Genomic DNA, 16697 nt, shown 5'->3' with positions numbered 1-16697 from the left:
GCCATAAAGCTGCACTCTATGAAAGTTTAAACATTTAGATTTCACAGTTGTCTTCTTGTCTTTGGAGACATTACATTCTTCTTATAGACTATGAATGAACATTCTTGCAGGCTCCCTGAGAAGTTTGCAGAAATGAGGCCTAAGTATGTAAGATGCGCCCATCCGAGTCCCAGCTTTACTGCTGCCAGGCTGTGTGCCCTTGAACCAGGCACTTGGCCTCTCTGGGCCCCAGTTCCCTGTCTGGAAATGGGTTGGAGGACTCAATGAGATACTACACAAAGCCCAGACAGGGCCTGGCCCAGAGTAAGCGCCCTGCAAACAGAAGCCACAAAGTATACGAGGCAGGTAGGTAAAAGTGTCCACGGCACCTCGATGGAACCATCACCTTTGGGAAGTTGCAGCAAAATCAGCACAGAGATTTCTCCAAGACTCTGCCCGGCCCCGACTCACTGGGAACCTGGGATAAGGGAATAACTCGGCAAGCCTCATATGGAGGCTCCGGTTTGATGGCAGGATGAGACCAGCTTGTCCCAGTTTGCCCGGGACCGTCCCACTTTTAAACAGGAAAGCCTCAAGGTGGCAGCCACCCAAGTGTCCCTTAACTGACAGATAAATAAAATGTGCTCTATCCTCACAACAGAATATTATTCAGCCTTTAAAAGGAAGGAAATTCTGATACAGGCTACAACGTGGATGAACCCTGAAGACATTATGCTGAGTGAAACAAGCCAGACACAGAAGTACAAACACTGCATGATTCCACCTACACAGGGCACCTAGAGCAGGCAAACTCAGAGAGAGGAAGTGGAAGGATGGCTGCCAGGGGCCGGGGGGAGAGAGGAATGGGAAGTTACTGTTTAATGGGGACAGAGTTTCAGTTTTGCAAGATGGAAAGAGCTCTGGAAGTGCATGGGGGTGATGGCTGTGTAATAATGGAAATGGACTTAGGGCTACTGGACTGTACACTTAAAAATGGTTAAGATGATCAATGTTATATTATGCGTATTTTACCGCAATTTAAAAAAATAATTTAAAAAAATTTTGTTTTAAACCTCAAAGGCCCACATCCTGGTTAGCCCCTCAGGCCTGGGCAGAGGGGGACGACGGGGCACACTTGCTCGGAGGGGCTCCCACCTGGGCCAGCAGCCAGTCCACCAGCTTGCTCCCGGGCAGCACCGACTTGTACGTCTTCAGGTGGTAATCGCGGTCCCTGTGGGGAGGAAGCAGGCCGTGAGCGGATCGGGGAGGAGGGAGGGGAAACAGTCCCAATGTCCCTACTCAAAGAGCTCGGGGTCCGAGGATTTCCAGGCTCTCCAGCCACGGGTCAGAGGCAGGGGGGCCGGGGAGAGAGCACCAGGCAGGGAGTCCAGCCCCGACTCCACACCTCACTCGCAGTGTCACTGAGGGCAGGTCTGTCCCAACCCAGGACCCCATCCTCACCAACAGCATCAAGGGGCAGGAGTAGGTGGCTCTAGGGCTCTGGAAGCTTTCCCCAGCCTGGGGTTCTCAAGCAGGGATGGCTATGCTCCCCAAGGAACACTTGGCTGTGTCTAGTGACATTTTTGGCTGCCATAATCTGGCTGGGGAGGTGGAGTGCAGAGGTACTACCAGCAACCAGCAGATAGACACCAGGATGCTGTTAAACATTCAAAACTGCCCAGAACAGCCCCCAAACAATTATCCAGACCAAAACGTCAAAAACGCTGAGCCTGCAGAACCCTGATTTACTCTGAGTAATGAGAAAAACTTCCAATTCTTTCCTTTTTTCTTTTGTTTTGCTGTTAACATTCATGTGTCTAAAGTTAACAAAACTATACCGACATGGAAACGCTTCTCCGTGGGCTGGTGTGGGCAATCAGGACAGAGCAGAATGCAGGGCGCTGTGACGGTCCTGGTTCTTTGCTTTGACCTGTTGTAGCATCTAATTCCTGCCAAGTCTTGGTACAAAGGGTTGTGCGGACCTTGCCGCCAAACGGCAACAATTTCTCAGCCTTTGAAGCTGACAAAAGTGAGTTTCTGCGGCCAGCCCCTGTCGGGGCTGAGAAAGGCCGGTTGGGGAGTTCTTCTCAGGCTTTCAGGAACTGAGGAGCCCAGCAGGTCACGTGTGCGGTAAGTGGGGACCCGCTGCCAGCCCAGTCACTTCCTCCTCTGGGGGCTGATAGAGAGGCCTCTCCTGCAAGGGCCAAGGCTGGACCGGGGCGGCCCCGCCTGCCTTCTGGGCCTGCACAAAGGTAGCAGGGGAGGAGCCAACGGGGCAGGTCTGGAGGTGAAAGGGGCTCCCTGGGCCTGGCCTCCAGGGAATACTGGGAAAAGACCCTTCCTCTCCGCTCCTGAGAGGTGACAAGAGCTGTCAAGACAGAGGGCAGAGGCCTCTGCAGCTGGTGAGGACCAGGTCACCCTCCCTGTCCCTTCATCCACAGCCACAAGCTTCACGGTAAAGACAACCACCAATCACTGGCACTGATAGAGCCTTCACTGTGTGCCAGGCACCAGTCACATTTAATCTTCATGACAAGCCAAGGGGTGTGAGCTATTCTTATGCCCATTTCACAGATGCAGAAACAGAGGCAAAAGAAGTTAATTACCTTTCAACAATCACTCAACAAACATTTACTGAGGGCTCCTTTGCCCTGGACTGTGTTCTCCAGTACATGGCGGTTTTTCAACCAATTAATGTTAAATCAGAGTTAAGATTACACTCTTCAGTCTCAAGAGTGTGAAACCCACGTGTGACTAGTGGCTACTGTATTGGACAGCACGGGCACAGAGCATCTCTATCAGTGCGGGAAGTTCTACTGGCCAGCACCGCTCTAGGTGTTGTCAAGGGTCTGGGGACACAGCAGTGAGCAAATTCCCTGCCCTTGGTGAGTGTACAATTCCCTGGGGTACAGACAGTATACAGACTAAGAAATAAATATATAGTATGTCAGCTACTGACAAGCTTCAAGAAGAAAACCATGTCAGCTACTGACAAGCTTCAAGAAGAAAACCAAACTGAAGTAAGGAGGGTAGCGTGTTCCAGATGGTGATGTTTTAGACACATGGTCAGGGAGGGCCCCTCTGACTTGGAGACATTTGAAGTAAGTAAGGAAGCAGATATGCAGATATGTAGGGGAAGAACACCCCAGGCAGAGGAAACAGCAAGTACAAAGGCCCTGAGGTGTATCTTATTATTATCCCCATTCCACAGAGGGAAAAGTTGAGGCCCCAGCAGGTTAAATAACTGCCCAAGAGCACATAGCTGCTGACTAGCAGGCTGAGATCCAGAACTAACACCCTTCACCACCACACTGCAGTGTTTCCCACAAATTAACTCACTTGACCCTCATGACAAACCTACAGGGTAGGTACAGTTATTAGCCCCATTTGATGGAGAAGGAGACTGAGGCTCAGAGAGGTTAAGTTATTGGCCCAAGGCCACACAGCTGAGAAGAGACAGAGGTGAAACTGAAGCTTGGAGAGAGTAACTTACTTGATCACAGGGGTGTAGAGGCTGTGAAGACGGCAGTAAAGCCTCACACCCTGAAAGAGAAAAAACGGAGTCTGGGATCAGGCCACATCCTTCAGGGGCCTCCAAATCCAGGCTTCTGGGAGGGAGGGTGGAGGGAGAGGGGAGACTGGTGAAGGCAGTGGAGAACAGGCCACTGGGGCACAGGCCTGCTCTGCGGTGACTGTGGGGTCAAGGTCATGGGGTCAGGGTGGAGGGGTTCCCACCTTGGACATGATGTCCTCCAGTTCACTCCGGGCCTTGTAGGTGCCGTCATCGTAGCGGAAGCGGTACATCACCTGCTCGTTCTTGAACTGGTGCTTGTCAGAGACTGGAGGGACCCAGGGCTGGTGAGGCTGGGCGCACCCTCGGTCCCTCCTGACCCACGCCCACCATCCTCACCCTCCACTCGGCCAGGCTCCGTGCCAAGCGCCATTTCACCAAAGCCCGTGCCCACACTCCAGGTCCTCCTGCTACGTGCAGGGCCCCGCTGAGACCCACAGCTGGGGGCTGGGGCATCTGCCGGTCTCATCAGAGGCCCAGAAATGCCCGCTCCAGTCTGCCCTGAGGCCCACCTGCCCAGCATCTCCCTGGAGCTAGATCACGAAGCAGGCTGGGGTGTTAGACCCCACTGTCAAGATTTATGAATCTATCTCTACACAACGGGCCCGAGTCACCCCTAGTGCTTCTCTCTCTCACTCCCCACTTTGGATCCATTAGCCGATCCTGTAGGCTCTTCCTTCAAAGCATGAAGGAACAGGTGGCCACACAGAAGTGCAGAAATGGCCTCTGAGTTAGTGGAAGCACAGCACTGTGGAGGTCTGACCTGGTCCTACTGCTCGGCCTCCCAGGCCTGGCCCACACTCACCATGGTGGATAATACCATTCTCCAGCAAGGCTTGGCCCAGGTTCACGCCTTCTTCCGTCTTGCTGATTTCGCCGATTTCCAGGAGCCAGGCAACAAATTCACTGCCAGGAACATAACATGCAGTTGAGAGGACCTCCCCAGTCCTGAGACCACAGGGGCCAGCACTGAACTGGCCTGGCCCCCTCCAACTCCCAGAAGTGACAGCCAGAACTGCCCACAGGAAAGCAGAGCTTAGGACACCACAGGCCTGGGGGTCGTGCTGAGGCCAGCTGCTTTTCCCCTAGACCAGTGGCAGAGAGGCGGGTGTGAGCAAACCCCAGGCCCCGCCTCAGGCTCACTGGATGGATGGATGGATAGGAGGATGGATGAGAGAGACAGAGAGAGAGGATGGACACATAAGTGGATAAATGAATGAAAAGTGAGATGACTGGATGATTTGACAGACAGATAAATGACTAGGTGGCTGGGAAAATTAGTGGGTAGGTGGGTGGGGAGGGGAACAGATGGGTGGGTGATAAGTGGAGAGATTACTGGGTAGATGAGTGGGGAGATGGATGACGGCTGGATGGATGGATGGACAGACAGAAGGAATGAAGAAACCAATAAGCCGGAAGAAATACAGACCCAGAAAAATGATTGTGGAGAGTCAGAAGAGCTAAGGGTGATCAAGTCATATCATTCTCCCACTTAAAACCCTCCGGCGGGCTTCCTGGTTACTCTCAGAAAAACATCCAAACTCTGCCCACATGATGACAAGGCCCTGACATGAACTGCCCCCTCCTCATCTCCTATACCTTTCACTTATTCTGCTTTAGCCTCACCCACCATCTTCCCCTGCTTAAAAAAAACTGCCAGACTCCTGCCTGCCTCAGGGCCTTTGCACTTGCTGTTCCCACTGCCTAGAAACACCCTTCCCCAGCTCTTCACACAGTCTTTCTCTTTCATCTTTAGGTCTCAGCTCAAATATCACCTCCTCGGAGAAGCCTTCCCTGACTACCTCATCAAGACACCCCACACCCACACAAACCATCCCCATCTTTCCGTTTTACTTCCTTTTTAGCACTTATCACTGGAGTTGTATTATACTATTTACAGATTTATTTATGTGTTTATCAACTATCTCCCCGAACCAGAATGTCACCTCCATGCTTATGGGGAGCTTTGACTGATTCACAGCTCTACAGGCCCCGCACCTGGAAGACGGTCCAAAGCACAGCAAGGCTCAATATTCTTTTGAACAAATAAAGGAATGAACCATCAAACAAGAAGGAATGTTCTGGGGTAAGCAGGAACGTCTCAGCAAGAAAGAAGTGCTCAAAAGCCCAGAGGAAATGAGGCAAATCCAATGTGACTACCCAGAGGGGCAGAGGCTCAGCCAGAGCCTGGGTCCTGGTTCTCGGAGTAGCGTTTGGCCTCCATGCAGAGCTCAACCCACTGGAAGTCAGCGGGCCAGGGGAGAGCTGGGGATGTGGTCATTCTGTACTCAATGAAAGCGGGTGGCAGCTGGCCAGAGTGGGGAGCTTATCAAAACCAGCTGTCTGCCTCCAATTACAGGGCCAGAAGGGGGCAGGGCTATTTTTAGCTTTGCAGTGTTTGGCTGAGCAAAGACCTGCCCTGTGTGTAGGTAGCGGTGTGTTCCGAGGCATTCAGGGAACCCCAGTGAGAGCCGAGGGGGGAGGGTGTAGAAGAAACGGATCTATTCTGTGGAGCGGGAGCCCCAAGTGGGGAAGAGATTGTTCTGGGTCCTGTCCTCCCCCAGTTCTATTCTTGAAGTCCCAAAAATCAGAGGCAGAAAGAAAGCTGCTGGCAGCTGGGGGAGGTGAACAGATGTTGAGTGCCCACTCTCGGAAGCTGGAGACTCGGCCTCCAGCTGCCCACCAGCTGTCCCATCGGGGGCCACCTCTGGCACGGACCGGCAGCCCTGTGGCCAGGGTGTGGGGACAGGGAGTTGCCCACAGCAGCTGCAAGGGCAGAAGAATGCAGCCCAGAGGACAGCAACTGTGACCCAGGTTTCTGCCCTGAGCTGAGTCTTGAGCCTTTTTGAGGATCAATTTACTGGGCAAATTTGGGCAAACTGCTGTCCCTCTCTGGGCCTCAGCAGGGTCCATCTGGCAAGTGGTTCACATTCAGGGGTCTTCTGGATTTCGTCGGTAACTTTCAAATCATGTTGAATCCTAAGCTGGGATCCAGCCTACAAAACCAGACAAAATTCTCCTCTAATGCAGGGACCTTAAACTCTCATAAATGAGTAAAAGGGGCCAGGTGGAAACTCTGCTGAACCAGCCAGAGCTTCTGAAGACGGCAGCCACTCGCTGCGGCCAACTGTGGCCGCGTGGGAAGACTAAAGCATCTTACGACTTTTCAAGAGAAGCTGGAGATCCAGCATTTCCTGTGAAATCTCCCAACTGTTAAATGTTGATATTGAATCCAAAATTTTCTGAAAGCACCGTGTGGGCCATGGAAAACACATCTGCGAACCACGCTGTGTCAGTGGGGCGCCATGTGCTACCGCTGGGTGCAAGGAAATGTGTTACAGGCAGGAGGGTCAGCATATACAAAGGCCCTGAGTAAGAAGTAAGGTTAGGGAACCGGCAATCTGCCAGTTGGTGGGGGTGGGGGCAGAGAGAAGCGAGATCCAGTCTTCCAGACAGACCTAACCAGGAGCAGCGTGAGGTACGCTGCGGACACAGGGAGCAGGTCAGCCTGCTTTGGCGGGGAGTCTGAGATGCAGGGAATGGGGGACTAGTTGAGAGTTAGCATGTGTCAGCCTTCATCCCTCTTCCTTCCTGCCCCCCAGTATCGTGCACCCAGTAAACATGAATTTCAAGTGTCAAGTCCAAGGCTAGGCACAGGGGACACACAGGTACACCCTGGCAGTCTTCCCGGGAAAGCCCCCAAGCTGAGATCCAATGTCCACTCACCCCCAATACAAGAATCCCATTTCTCTTGCCTGTCTCCTCCATGGCCTTGAGCTCCACAAGGGCAGGAACTGGGGGTTTTATGTTCATCCCTGTGACTCCACTGCCTGAGATGCTTCCGGGTCGTGTCTGCAGCAATGCCTGACGAATCATTATTGATCAGCTATTACACACCCTGTACTTATGCCCACAGGTGGGTGAAACAGTGTGGCCTCTTGCACCTGGGTGCTCCCATTCTGGCAGACTTCAATTAATGAATGACATCTAACTCTGTCTAGAGTACAACCAAAGGCCTTCTCCTTCCAGGAAGCCTTCCCTGACTGCCCTGCCAGACAGACCATCACACCTTGTGCCCTGAGTTCTTAAAGCTCTGACACTGCCCTCATTCCGGGCCTGTATAATGAGTTCATCCTCGCTTGCCTCACTCTCCTGCACAAACTCTTTCAATGGATTCCCAGAGCACCTGGGATAGAATCTGAACCCCTCACCCCTTACCTGCCTGATTTGGCCCCTGCTACCCACTGTGGCCTCATCTCAACACCCCCCAGCCACTCACTCCCTCCAGCCACGCTGGCCTCCAAGCTGTTCCTCAATTTACTCAAGGCTCATTGCAGCCTTGGGGCTTTCACGCCTGCTGTTCCCTCTGCCAGGAATGCTGTTGTTCCCCCAGATCTTCTCATGGTTGGCTCTTGCTTGTCATCCAGATCTTGGTTAAAATGTCACCTCCCCTAAGAGGCCCTTCCTGACCACCCTGGCTGAAATCACACCCCCTTTCCTCACCTCCTCACATCAACCTACTTATTTCCTTAAAGCACTCATCAAGTCACTGAAATTCCCTTATTTGTATTTATCTACTTTCTGATTCCCCTACTGGCCAGTTATCTCCACGAGGGCAGGGGTTTCCTCTGTCCTGTTCACTGCTTGCACACAGTAAGGGCTCAATAAACAATGACTGGGATAGATGAAGGAATCAATTTTGTCTCCCTAGAATCCGAGGATCCTAGAGGGCAAACGCCATGTTCCTCCCATGAAGCCTCCACAAAAATACACAGATTTTATTTCTTGGTTTTTCTTCACATGGCATCCATGAGTTTTGTCTCTGATGAGGGCAGAAACAGGCCACTCCTTAAGCTCCATCACATTTCCATCACTCTTGCCCACAATGTGCTGAGCATGTCACATGTGTTTTCTCTCTGTATCCTCCGACAATCCAGCAAGGCAAACATTTCATTCTCTCTCGTTAATTGGTCATTTACTGAGGCTCAGAGAGGTTAAGAAACTTACCCAAAGTCACACAGCTAGAAGGTGGGGGAAGGACTTGAGTCCAAGTCTGATTCAAAGCCTAACCCTTGAAGGTTATAAAGATAAATCAGACACTTTTTGTATTCCTGGAGTCCCCCATCTAGTTGTAGAGACAGGTAACAATCCAGGAAAAACGAAATGTGCTGAATAGAGATAAAAATGGATAAACGCAGCAGAGTGTGGTGAAAGAAAGTCCTGGGTTCAAATCCCAGCCCCCAACTTGTGCCCATGTGACCTTGTGCAGGACCTTTTCCCTCTCTGTGCCTCAGTGTCCTCACCCTTAAAACGGGAACAATGGCAGTAAACTGCCTCACAGTGTCACACAAAGATTAAAAGGCACGGTCACATGGCAGCACCTGGAGCAGAGAAAGGCTCCACGATTGTGTCTCTGTGGCTGCTGGTTCCTTCCATGGGAGGGGGCCCGGCTGCTCCTGGAGGAGGAGCTGGGTCCTGACCAGGACGGAGGAGAACCACAAGCCCGCGGCTGGATGCAGAGCAAAGCCGCGCAAGGAGGAGAGTTTCTATTAGCACGACCTCCTGCAGGAAGTCTGGTCCTTAAGGGCCCGAGGATTGCCAAACCAGCTTCAGTCCTGGCCCTGTTTCAAATGGGCAGTAAAAGAAATCTCCCCTAATCCTTCCCGAGGAGACAGAACACCCTGCTGAAGCCCTAATCACAGACAGGTTAGCCCATCCAGCCAGACTCAGCTCTCCAGAGGGTTTGGCAAGAGGCGGAGAGGTCCTCTGACCCTGGGGGGCCGGAAGCAAACCCCTCCTCGAGAAACACCTCCTTTCTGCCCAGGGATTAGGAATTAGCTGATGGAGCCCAGCCCGCTGCCCCTTCCCTGCTTCCCACAGGTCTGGGGCCCACGCTCTCCCCTCCACGGACCCTCCCAGGGAACATGGAGCTGGGGTCAGCTAACCCTGAGGGCAAAAGGGCAGCCTGACTCCAAGGCACCCAGGCCAACCCCAGGGGCCCAACCACCCCAAAATCCCCTGCCTGCTGCCCCGCCAACCATAAGCCTCAAGCCATGACCGGTCAGCTCCCCCTGGCCCCCTGCCCCCGGCTTCACACTGGTCTCCAACTGCCCATCCAACATTTGTTCAATACGCGAACGTCTCCTGGGCATCTCGCCCTCAACACGTCCAAACGGCCTCTGCATCTTCCCTCAGCTGGCTTCCAGATCACTGCGCTCGCCAGCGTGCCTCCCACCTCTCTGCCCGCTCCCTCTCAGTCTCCTTTGCTGCTTCCTCCTCCTCCCCAGGGCCCAGTCCCTGCCTCATCCCTCTGTCTACCCATCCCCCTGCAGATTTCATTCAGTCTCATGGCTTTGAAAACCATCTAAATGCCCACATATCCCCTGCACTTAGGTCTCCAAGCCAGACTTTTCTCCCCGAGTCAAGATTTCATATCCAACTAACAAGTCGACATCTCCGTCCGGGAGCCTGTCTCAGGGTAAGCATCCAAATGGAGCCTCTCGGCTCTACTCCCACCCTCTGAAACCTGCCTCTGCCTCCCCTTTGGCAGCAATCAGCACGCCAGCCCTTCCAGGTGCTCACGATCCTTAATTCCCTTTTTCTCCACCCCATCAGCCAATGCTGTCACCTTCCACATGATCCAGAATGCAACTACTTGCCCCCATCTCCACGGGGACTACCCTAGTCCATGGCACCTCTCACCTGGTCTATGGCAGTATAATAATTACAGCCGCTTTTACCCCAGGACTCTTCAAAATCTTTTGGGAAGCGGGTGGGGTGTAAGTTAATAAATTCTCAACAAAATCCCAGCCTCACAGGCAAGCTTTTCTCCCCACAAGCTTCGTGCGGTCAGGAGCCCTGGGCATTCTTCTACCCTCTCCAGAGCACCGACCACTGGGTCTAATACACAGTAGGGCCTGGAAACAGCCTGATGGTTTTACAGGGACTGCATTTCTCCTGCTTCTCCCTCCCCCAGGTGAATGAGATTTAAACCTGGGTTTAGGATCCAATCTCATCTCACCTGTGCTCTGACCCTTTGATCCTTGGTTATAAAATAGGGGCGGGGATAATAATGTTTTATTATTAGGAAATAATGTAATTCCCAGACAGAGAAATTGGAAGCCCTAAGTACTGAAACCATATGGACCTCCCCTTCCCCTTGTGTATCTCAGGAAGGGAGGCCTCACCAGGCACCAACCCAGCTAACATCTTGATCTCAGACTATCTAGCCTCTAGAACTATGAGAAAATAAATTTCTATTGTTTAAGCTGCCAAGACTGTGATACTTTGTTATGACAGTCCAAAAAGGCTAATTCAAAGGTCTACATTTGCTCTTCCAAAACCTTTGAAATCGACTCCCTGCATTAAATACCTTTCTGCTTGACATATCTATAGGGGCTTCTCTTTGCTTGAATGCTAGAGCAGCGTTTTTCAATCCATGGTGGAAAACCCACTCACAGTTTGTGAAATCAATTTCATGGGTTTCACTCACACTATTTTTGAAATGAATTAAGAAATGAGTAGAATAGAATAGAACAGAATAGACACAGATATTTTCAGAGTGTAACAAGCACAGTAAATGTTGTGAAACTTTGGCTTCAATCATATATTACATGGATGTGTGTACCAGGTCACAATATAAAACTTACATTTTGCAGTGAGTTGTGATCAAAACATTTGAAAGCCCTGACATGGGCACCCCACTATCCTTGATCTCCAAGGGCTGTTCCACAAGGATTTGACATGCTTTAGTGGCTCTTCCCAGGAGGGCTCATGGCAGAAGGGGCAGGGCTGAGAAAAGCCACGTGGGTGCAGATGGTCTGCCCACCTCCAGCCTCCAGCCGAGACCCAGGGACACAGCGGAAGCCAGGATGGGGTCACTCACTTGCCAAGGAAGCACTTGGGGACGGTGCTCAGCTTTCTTCGACGGTCCTTGATCAGGTTCACCTTCTTGTTCATCATCATGTGGTAAAGCTTCTCCCCCTTCTCTGCGATCATGACGTAGGCATCCCTTTCCATGCCCAGCTTCAGGCCTACGGAGGGGACACGGTCAGCACCAGCGCTGGGGAGCAGAGCAGGCGGGCATGTGGTTCCTGAAAGCCTTTCCCCCAGCTGCCCCCAACTACCGCCACAGCCAGTGGTCACCCATAGAGCACTCCCTGCATGTCAGACACTGTTCTAGGCACCTGCCAGTGACCCCACACAAGACCTTGTAGAGGAGGGTGGGTAAGTCCCCCATTTCACAGATTGCAAAGTTGAGGTCCAGAGAGGCTAAGTCCCAGGGTAATAAGCAGTCGACCCTTCAATCTGAGGATGGGTTTCCAAATTCTGAGGTTATGAGAAAACCTATTGAGACCTTCCTTCCAGGCCAGGGATGGAAATTTCCCGGTTTCTCTAGACAATTCACACAGAACTATGATCCCAATCACTGCCCCATATTTTCTACCTGGACCCCATCCAATCCTGACAATAAGAGCAATGACAAATAATAATAGCAAATGCTTTTATAGTGCCTACCCTATGCCACTTAATCCTCACAGGAAACCTACAAGGCAAGTTCCATTATCCCCATTTCACAGATGAAGAAACTGAGGTCCAGAGAAATTAAGTTCCTGTCCAAGGTTGCCCATCTAGAAGTAGTGGAACCAGGATTTAGACCCTCAAGCTTGGCTCCAGACATGTGCTCTTGACCACAGCATGTACCACCCCTGGAAACTCAGCCCTGAGCTCAGGGTTTGGGCGATACACCGATTCTAACAACCAAGGCCTACTCAGGCCACACTCCACTCATGATCACATATGTCCAGCACTGACCACAGCCATCCATTCTGACCACAAAGATACTGATCAGCCCCACCCAGGTGAGGCCACACCCCTGATCCCCACCCCCAGTCCTGACCCCACACCCAGCCCTGATCAGTGTCAGAAGTCATAAACCTGCCCCAGCAGGGGCTAAGTTCAGTTGTTTACCTGGCCTAATGGCATTTTAATAAATTTTGATGCAATATTAAAAATCAAGACATGTCACCTAAAAATCCTGATGTCTAACTTCTCAAAAAAAAAAAAAAAAAAAAAAAAAAAAAAAATCAATGGACCTGGCCATGCTGGGCCCATACTCATTCCTGAGAGATGATGGTGACTTGTACTTGGGTGGAAGCAGGGAGAGGACAGAAGTGGATGGACTTGGCATGTAAGTGGAAGGCAGAATTAAAGGGACTTGATCTACCGAGTTTGGGGAGTTGGCAGACATCAGGGTGACACCAACAGTTTCAATCTGAGCTCCTGGATGACTGAAGGAGCCACTTACTGAGATGGGGAAGTCAAGGGAATGAGTGGGTTTGGGGCAGAAGACAGGGTGGAAATTAAGAATTCTGATTAGACATGGTAAGTGTGAGATGTCCACGACACATCCAAGTAGTGATTTCAAGAGAACAGAATATAGATATGGAGGAAACTGGGCCTCTGTTTTCTCCTCTGTAAAGCTGGGAGGTACGTACCATTTTTAGGATCATGAGTCAAATCTGCAAGTATTTATAATCAAATCCAAACCTCATTTAGCAGCATTACAACCCTCTGCAGCAGGAGCTTTATCCCCATTTATCAGGCCACATCACTGAGGTCTGGAAAGCTGAAGCAACTCACCCCCAAACACACCATGGCCTCCCCTTCCAAGCACGGTGGTCTCTGTACAGCAATTCAGAGTTTCCCACCCCCAAACTGCACCCAACTATCACCCAGCTCTGCACTTCCTAACGCCAGGGGCCTCAGAAGTGCCTGGGCCCAAGCATTCATGACGACAGTCAGGGGCAGCCCCCACGGACCCTCCTCCCAAAGACTTGGTGAATGTCAAACAAAAAGAACCCCAGGTGAAGGGAACAGAACCGTGAAGGTGACAGAGGCACGTAGGGAGCATCTTGACTACTAACCCTCAAGGGTGAAGGAAGCAAAGAATCTCAGGACGATCAACTACATTGGCATGACCTTGGGCAATTCCCTTCCATGGGGCCTCAGTTTCCCCATCTGTCTGGTGGGCTAAACCAGATGAGCTGAGATCCCACCAAGTTGTAACAGTCCCAGAGCTCCCTGCCCCTTCAAAGACCTGCTTTCTGAAGCTCTGACCTTTCTGGAAAGGATCCTACACCCCTCCCCGAGACACAGCTCACTCTACAGAAGGGACCAGACTGCAGGAAGCCATATACGGTCCGGGGATCTGGGAAAGCCCCCAGCCACTCACTCTCGCGCTGCTCCCGCTCACGGATAATGGCATCCAGCCACTTCTGCTTCTCCTCCGCTGTCTTGGCCATGCAGACAAACCACTTGTTCTTGGCCGTGTTGTGGATCTTCCAGCCATTGGTGACGGTGTAGCCATTGCTGTGATAATCCGCTGGCAAGGGAAGGAGGCAAAGCGGGGTCAGCAAGAGCTCAGCCATACAACCCAACATTCATCATTACATGCTTACGAGTGAGGTCACAGGACCAGCCCCTCCTGCTCCAGAAAGACAGGGCGGCAGAGGCATCGATGGGATCGGGATTTGGGAGTTGAACTTAACTATCCTCCAGATGCTCCCTCTCCTATCTATTCTCTGGTGGGCAACGAAGACCTCAAGCAAAGAACCTCCCAACCCCTCAGTTGCAAAGGGAGACACCTGATGCCTCCTTGCCCATCTCATTCTGGCACTTGGGCTACATAAAACCCTAGTGTAAGCCTGATGATGCCAAGTCACGGGCCCTTACAAACTGTTGGCTGGGATGGGAACTGGCAAACCTCTCTGAAAACAGACTGACATTATCCAGGAATGTTGCAGCCAGCGATACCCTGAATCTGAGGAGGGGTCCACAGGTTTCATGAGACTGCCAAAGGGGTCTGTGTCTCAAAACCAATTCAGACCCCTGTCCTAGACAAGCTCAAGGACAAATACACCAAGAGGTGTACACACAAGAATACTCACAGGATCACTGTTTATAATGGTGAACAACAGAAACAACCCAAACGTCCCTCACAAAAGGAATGGGTAAACTGGGGACTATCTGTGCAAGAGAAAACTACACAGCAACGGAAACCGACAAGCTACAGAGAGCTACATGCAGAAAAGCGGATGACTCTCACCACCATGGGGTTGAGTGAAAGAAGCAAGATGCGGAAGAATATACAGTGTATTTTATGACCATTTATATAATATAGAGAACAAACTAGTGGTTACCAGTGGGGAGGGGGAAGGGGGAAGGGACAAGATAGGGGTATGGGATTAAGAGATACAAACTACTACGTATAAAATAGATAAGCAACACAGATATATTGTACAGCACAGGGGAATATAGCCACTATTTTGTAGTAACTAAATGTAGTACAATCTATACAAATATTGAATCACTATGTTGTACACCTGAAACTAATAGAATGTTGTAAATCAACTAAACCTCAATTTAAAAAAAAAAAAAGAATCTACATTCTGGGACAGTGCTACCCAGAGAAACACAGTGAGAAGCAATAATAATAGTAAATACATATATACAATTTTATATGTATTTGTAATCATATAACCATTTAAATAAGGTTCAAAAACAGAAATTTTAATTAAAATGTTTAGCAATGCATATTTAGGAGGTAAAAATATGTTTAAAAAGCAAGAAAATAATCACCACAAAATTCAGAGAGTGGTTACTTCTGGGGGGAAGGAGGCACTGTGGCCAGGGAGGGGCGTGTGAGGGGGTTTCTCGGGTGCAGGCAGCAGTTTATTTCTTAACCTGAATGGTGACCACCCAGGGGTTTGCTTTATGTGCATATGTTTTAGGCACTTTTCTGTGGACAGGTTATCTTTCCCGATCAAAGGAAAAAACTGGTGAACCGCAGCAGAGACTGTGCTGTGGTGCAGGGGGGCTGGGCTCAGGCAGGGCATGGGTGGGGACCTACCTGTCCCATCCTCCACATTCTCCACTTCCATGACTTCAGTGTTGATTCGACCCCGGAAGATATACAGGGAGCCGTTGATGGATTTGGTCCTCTTGGTGGATTTCTTGCTCCCAGTGACCCTGAAAGACAGTGGGAAGTCAATGTCCCCTATGCCTCCTCTCCTTGGGGCTCAACCGTCTTCAATAGAGCAAAGGGAAGCAAGGCAGTAACACAGAAGGGCGCCCGGGGACACGAGAAGTGTGGGAACCAGGTCAGAAGTATGGCATTTTGGCTGGTGGTTGGGTGACTTGAGCAAGTCACTTTTCCACTCTCAGCCACAGCTTCCTCATCTGGAAAATGGGCTAATAGCCTTGCTGACCTCCCAGAGCTACTTCTGAGCCAACAGGAGATGTGGATGTGAAACCAACAAGAAGCAAAAGAAACCCACTCTTCTAGGCTAGAAAATGGGTAGAGACTCTCAGGGTGTCTAACAAACAGGAACTTCCTGAAATAAAACCAGAATGGAAAGGAACTTGGAGTAGGAAGTCCATCCATCCATCCACTTACATCTACCTACCCACCATTCATTCATTCATTCAGGTGAATTCTCTTGCCCACCCACTTTGTCACTCAACAAACAATCTGACCAGTGCTTCGTATGGGAAGGATACCAAGTTGGGACCAGGGGAGTCACTCACCCATGCATTCAACAGGCACTCAAGAAAATTCGTACTGGGCACCAAGCACTATTCTAGGTGCTAGGGCTGCAGCAGGGAACAAAACAAAGTCTCTGAGAATATACCTTCCAATACAGGAGGGCAGAAGGTACCCCAAAAGCCCTCCATCACGCCCCCTTCTGGTCACTACCCCCTGCAAGGGTAACCACTAGCCTGACGTCTAAACTCATGGATTCACTCTGCCTGTTTTGGAACTTCACATACATGGAATCACACAAGGTGATGGTGATGGACATTTGGGTTGCTTCCAGTTTGGTGCTGCTGTGAATGTTCTGGTACATGTCTTATGAAGAACATATGTGTGCATTTCTTCGGGTTATCTACCTAGGAGTTGAATTGCTCAGTTAAAAGGAATGCATACGATCGGCTTTGGTAGATACTGCCAAGCCGTATCAATTCTCCCACCCCTAGCAGCATAGGGACATTCCAGTTGCTCCACATCCTCTATAACTGGTATTGAATTTCTCATTTTGGCCATTCTGGCGGCAGAGAGGAGTGTCTCTAATAAAGATTTCATCTG

The 16697-nt window shown here is 50.7% G+C and overlaps 1 protein-coding gene across 3 annotated transcripts in view; it reads right to left on the bottom strand.

Moving 5' to 3' along the window:
* Nucleotides 1–16697, bottom strand: part of PREX1 (phosphatidylinositol-3,4,5-trisphosphate dependent Rac exchange factor 1) — a 192513-nt gene that overhangs the window by 47672 nt on the left and 128144 nt on the right. For all 3 annotated transcript variants that reach the window (XM_059896182.1, XM_059896185.1, XM_059896184.1), the window contains exons 8-14: nucleotides 15462–15580; nucleotides 13785–13934; nucleotides 11436–11583; nucleotides 4356–4456; nucleotides 3715–3818; nucleotides 3473–3522; nucleotides 1135–1210 (exon numbers count right to left, since the gene is read on the bottom strand). In XM_059896182.1, coding sequence (XP_059752165.1) covers nucleotides 1135–1210; nucleotides 3473–3522; nucleotides 3715–3818; nucleotides 4356–4456; nucleotides 11436–11583; nucleotides 13785–13934; nucleotides 15462–15580 — 748 coding nt within the window. The remainder of the gene's footprint in view (nucleotides 1–1134; nucleotides 1211–3472; nucleotides 3523–3714; nucleotides 3819–4355; nucleotides 4457–11435; nucleotides 11584–13784; nucleotides 13935–15461; nucleotides 15581–16697) is intronic.

This window comes from Balaenoptera ricei, chromosome 15 (assembly GCF_028023285.1).
Source record: "Balaenoptera ricei isolate mBalRic1 chromosome 15, mBalRic1.hap2, whole genome shotgun sequence".
In the NCBI taxonomy this organism is placed as follows: Eukaryota; Metazoa; Chordata; class Mammalia; order Artiodactyla; family Balaenopteridae; genus Balaenoptera; species Balaenoptera ricei.
Note: the sequence above shows the minus strand (reverse complement) of the source record. Positions and strands in the feature narration are given on the sequence as shown.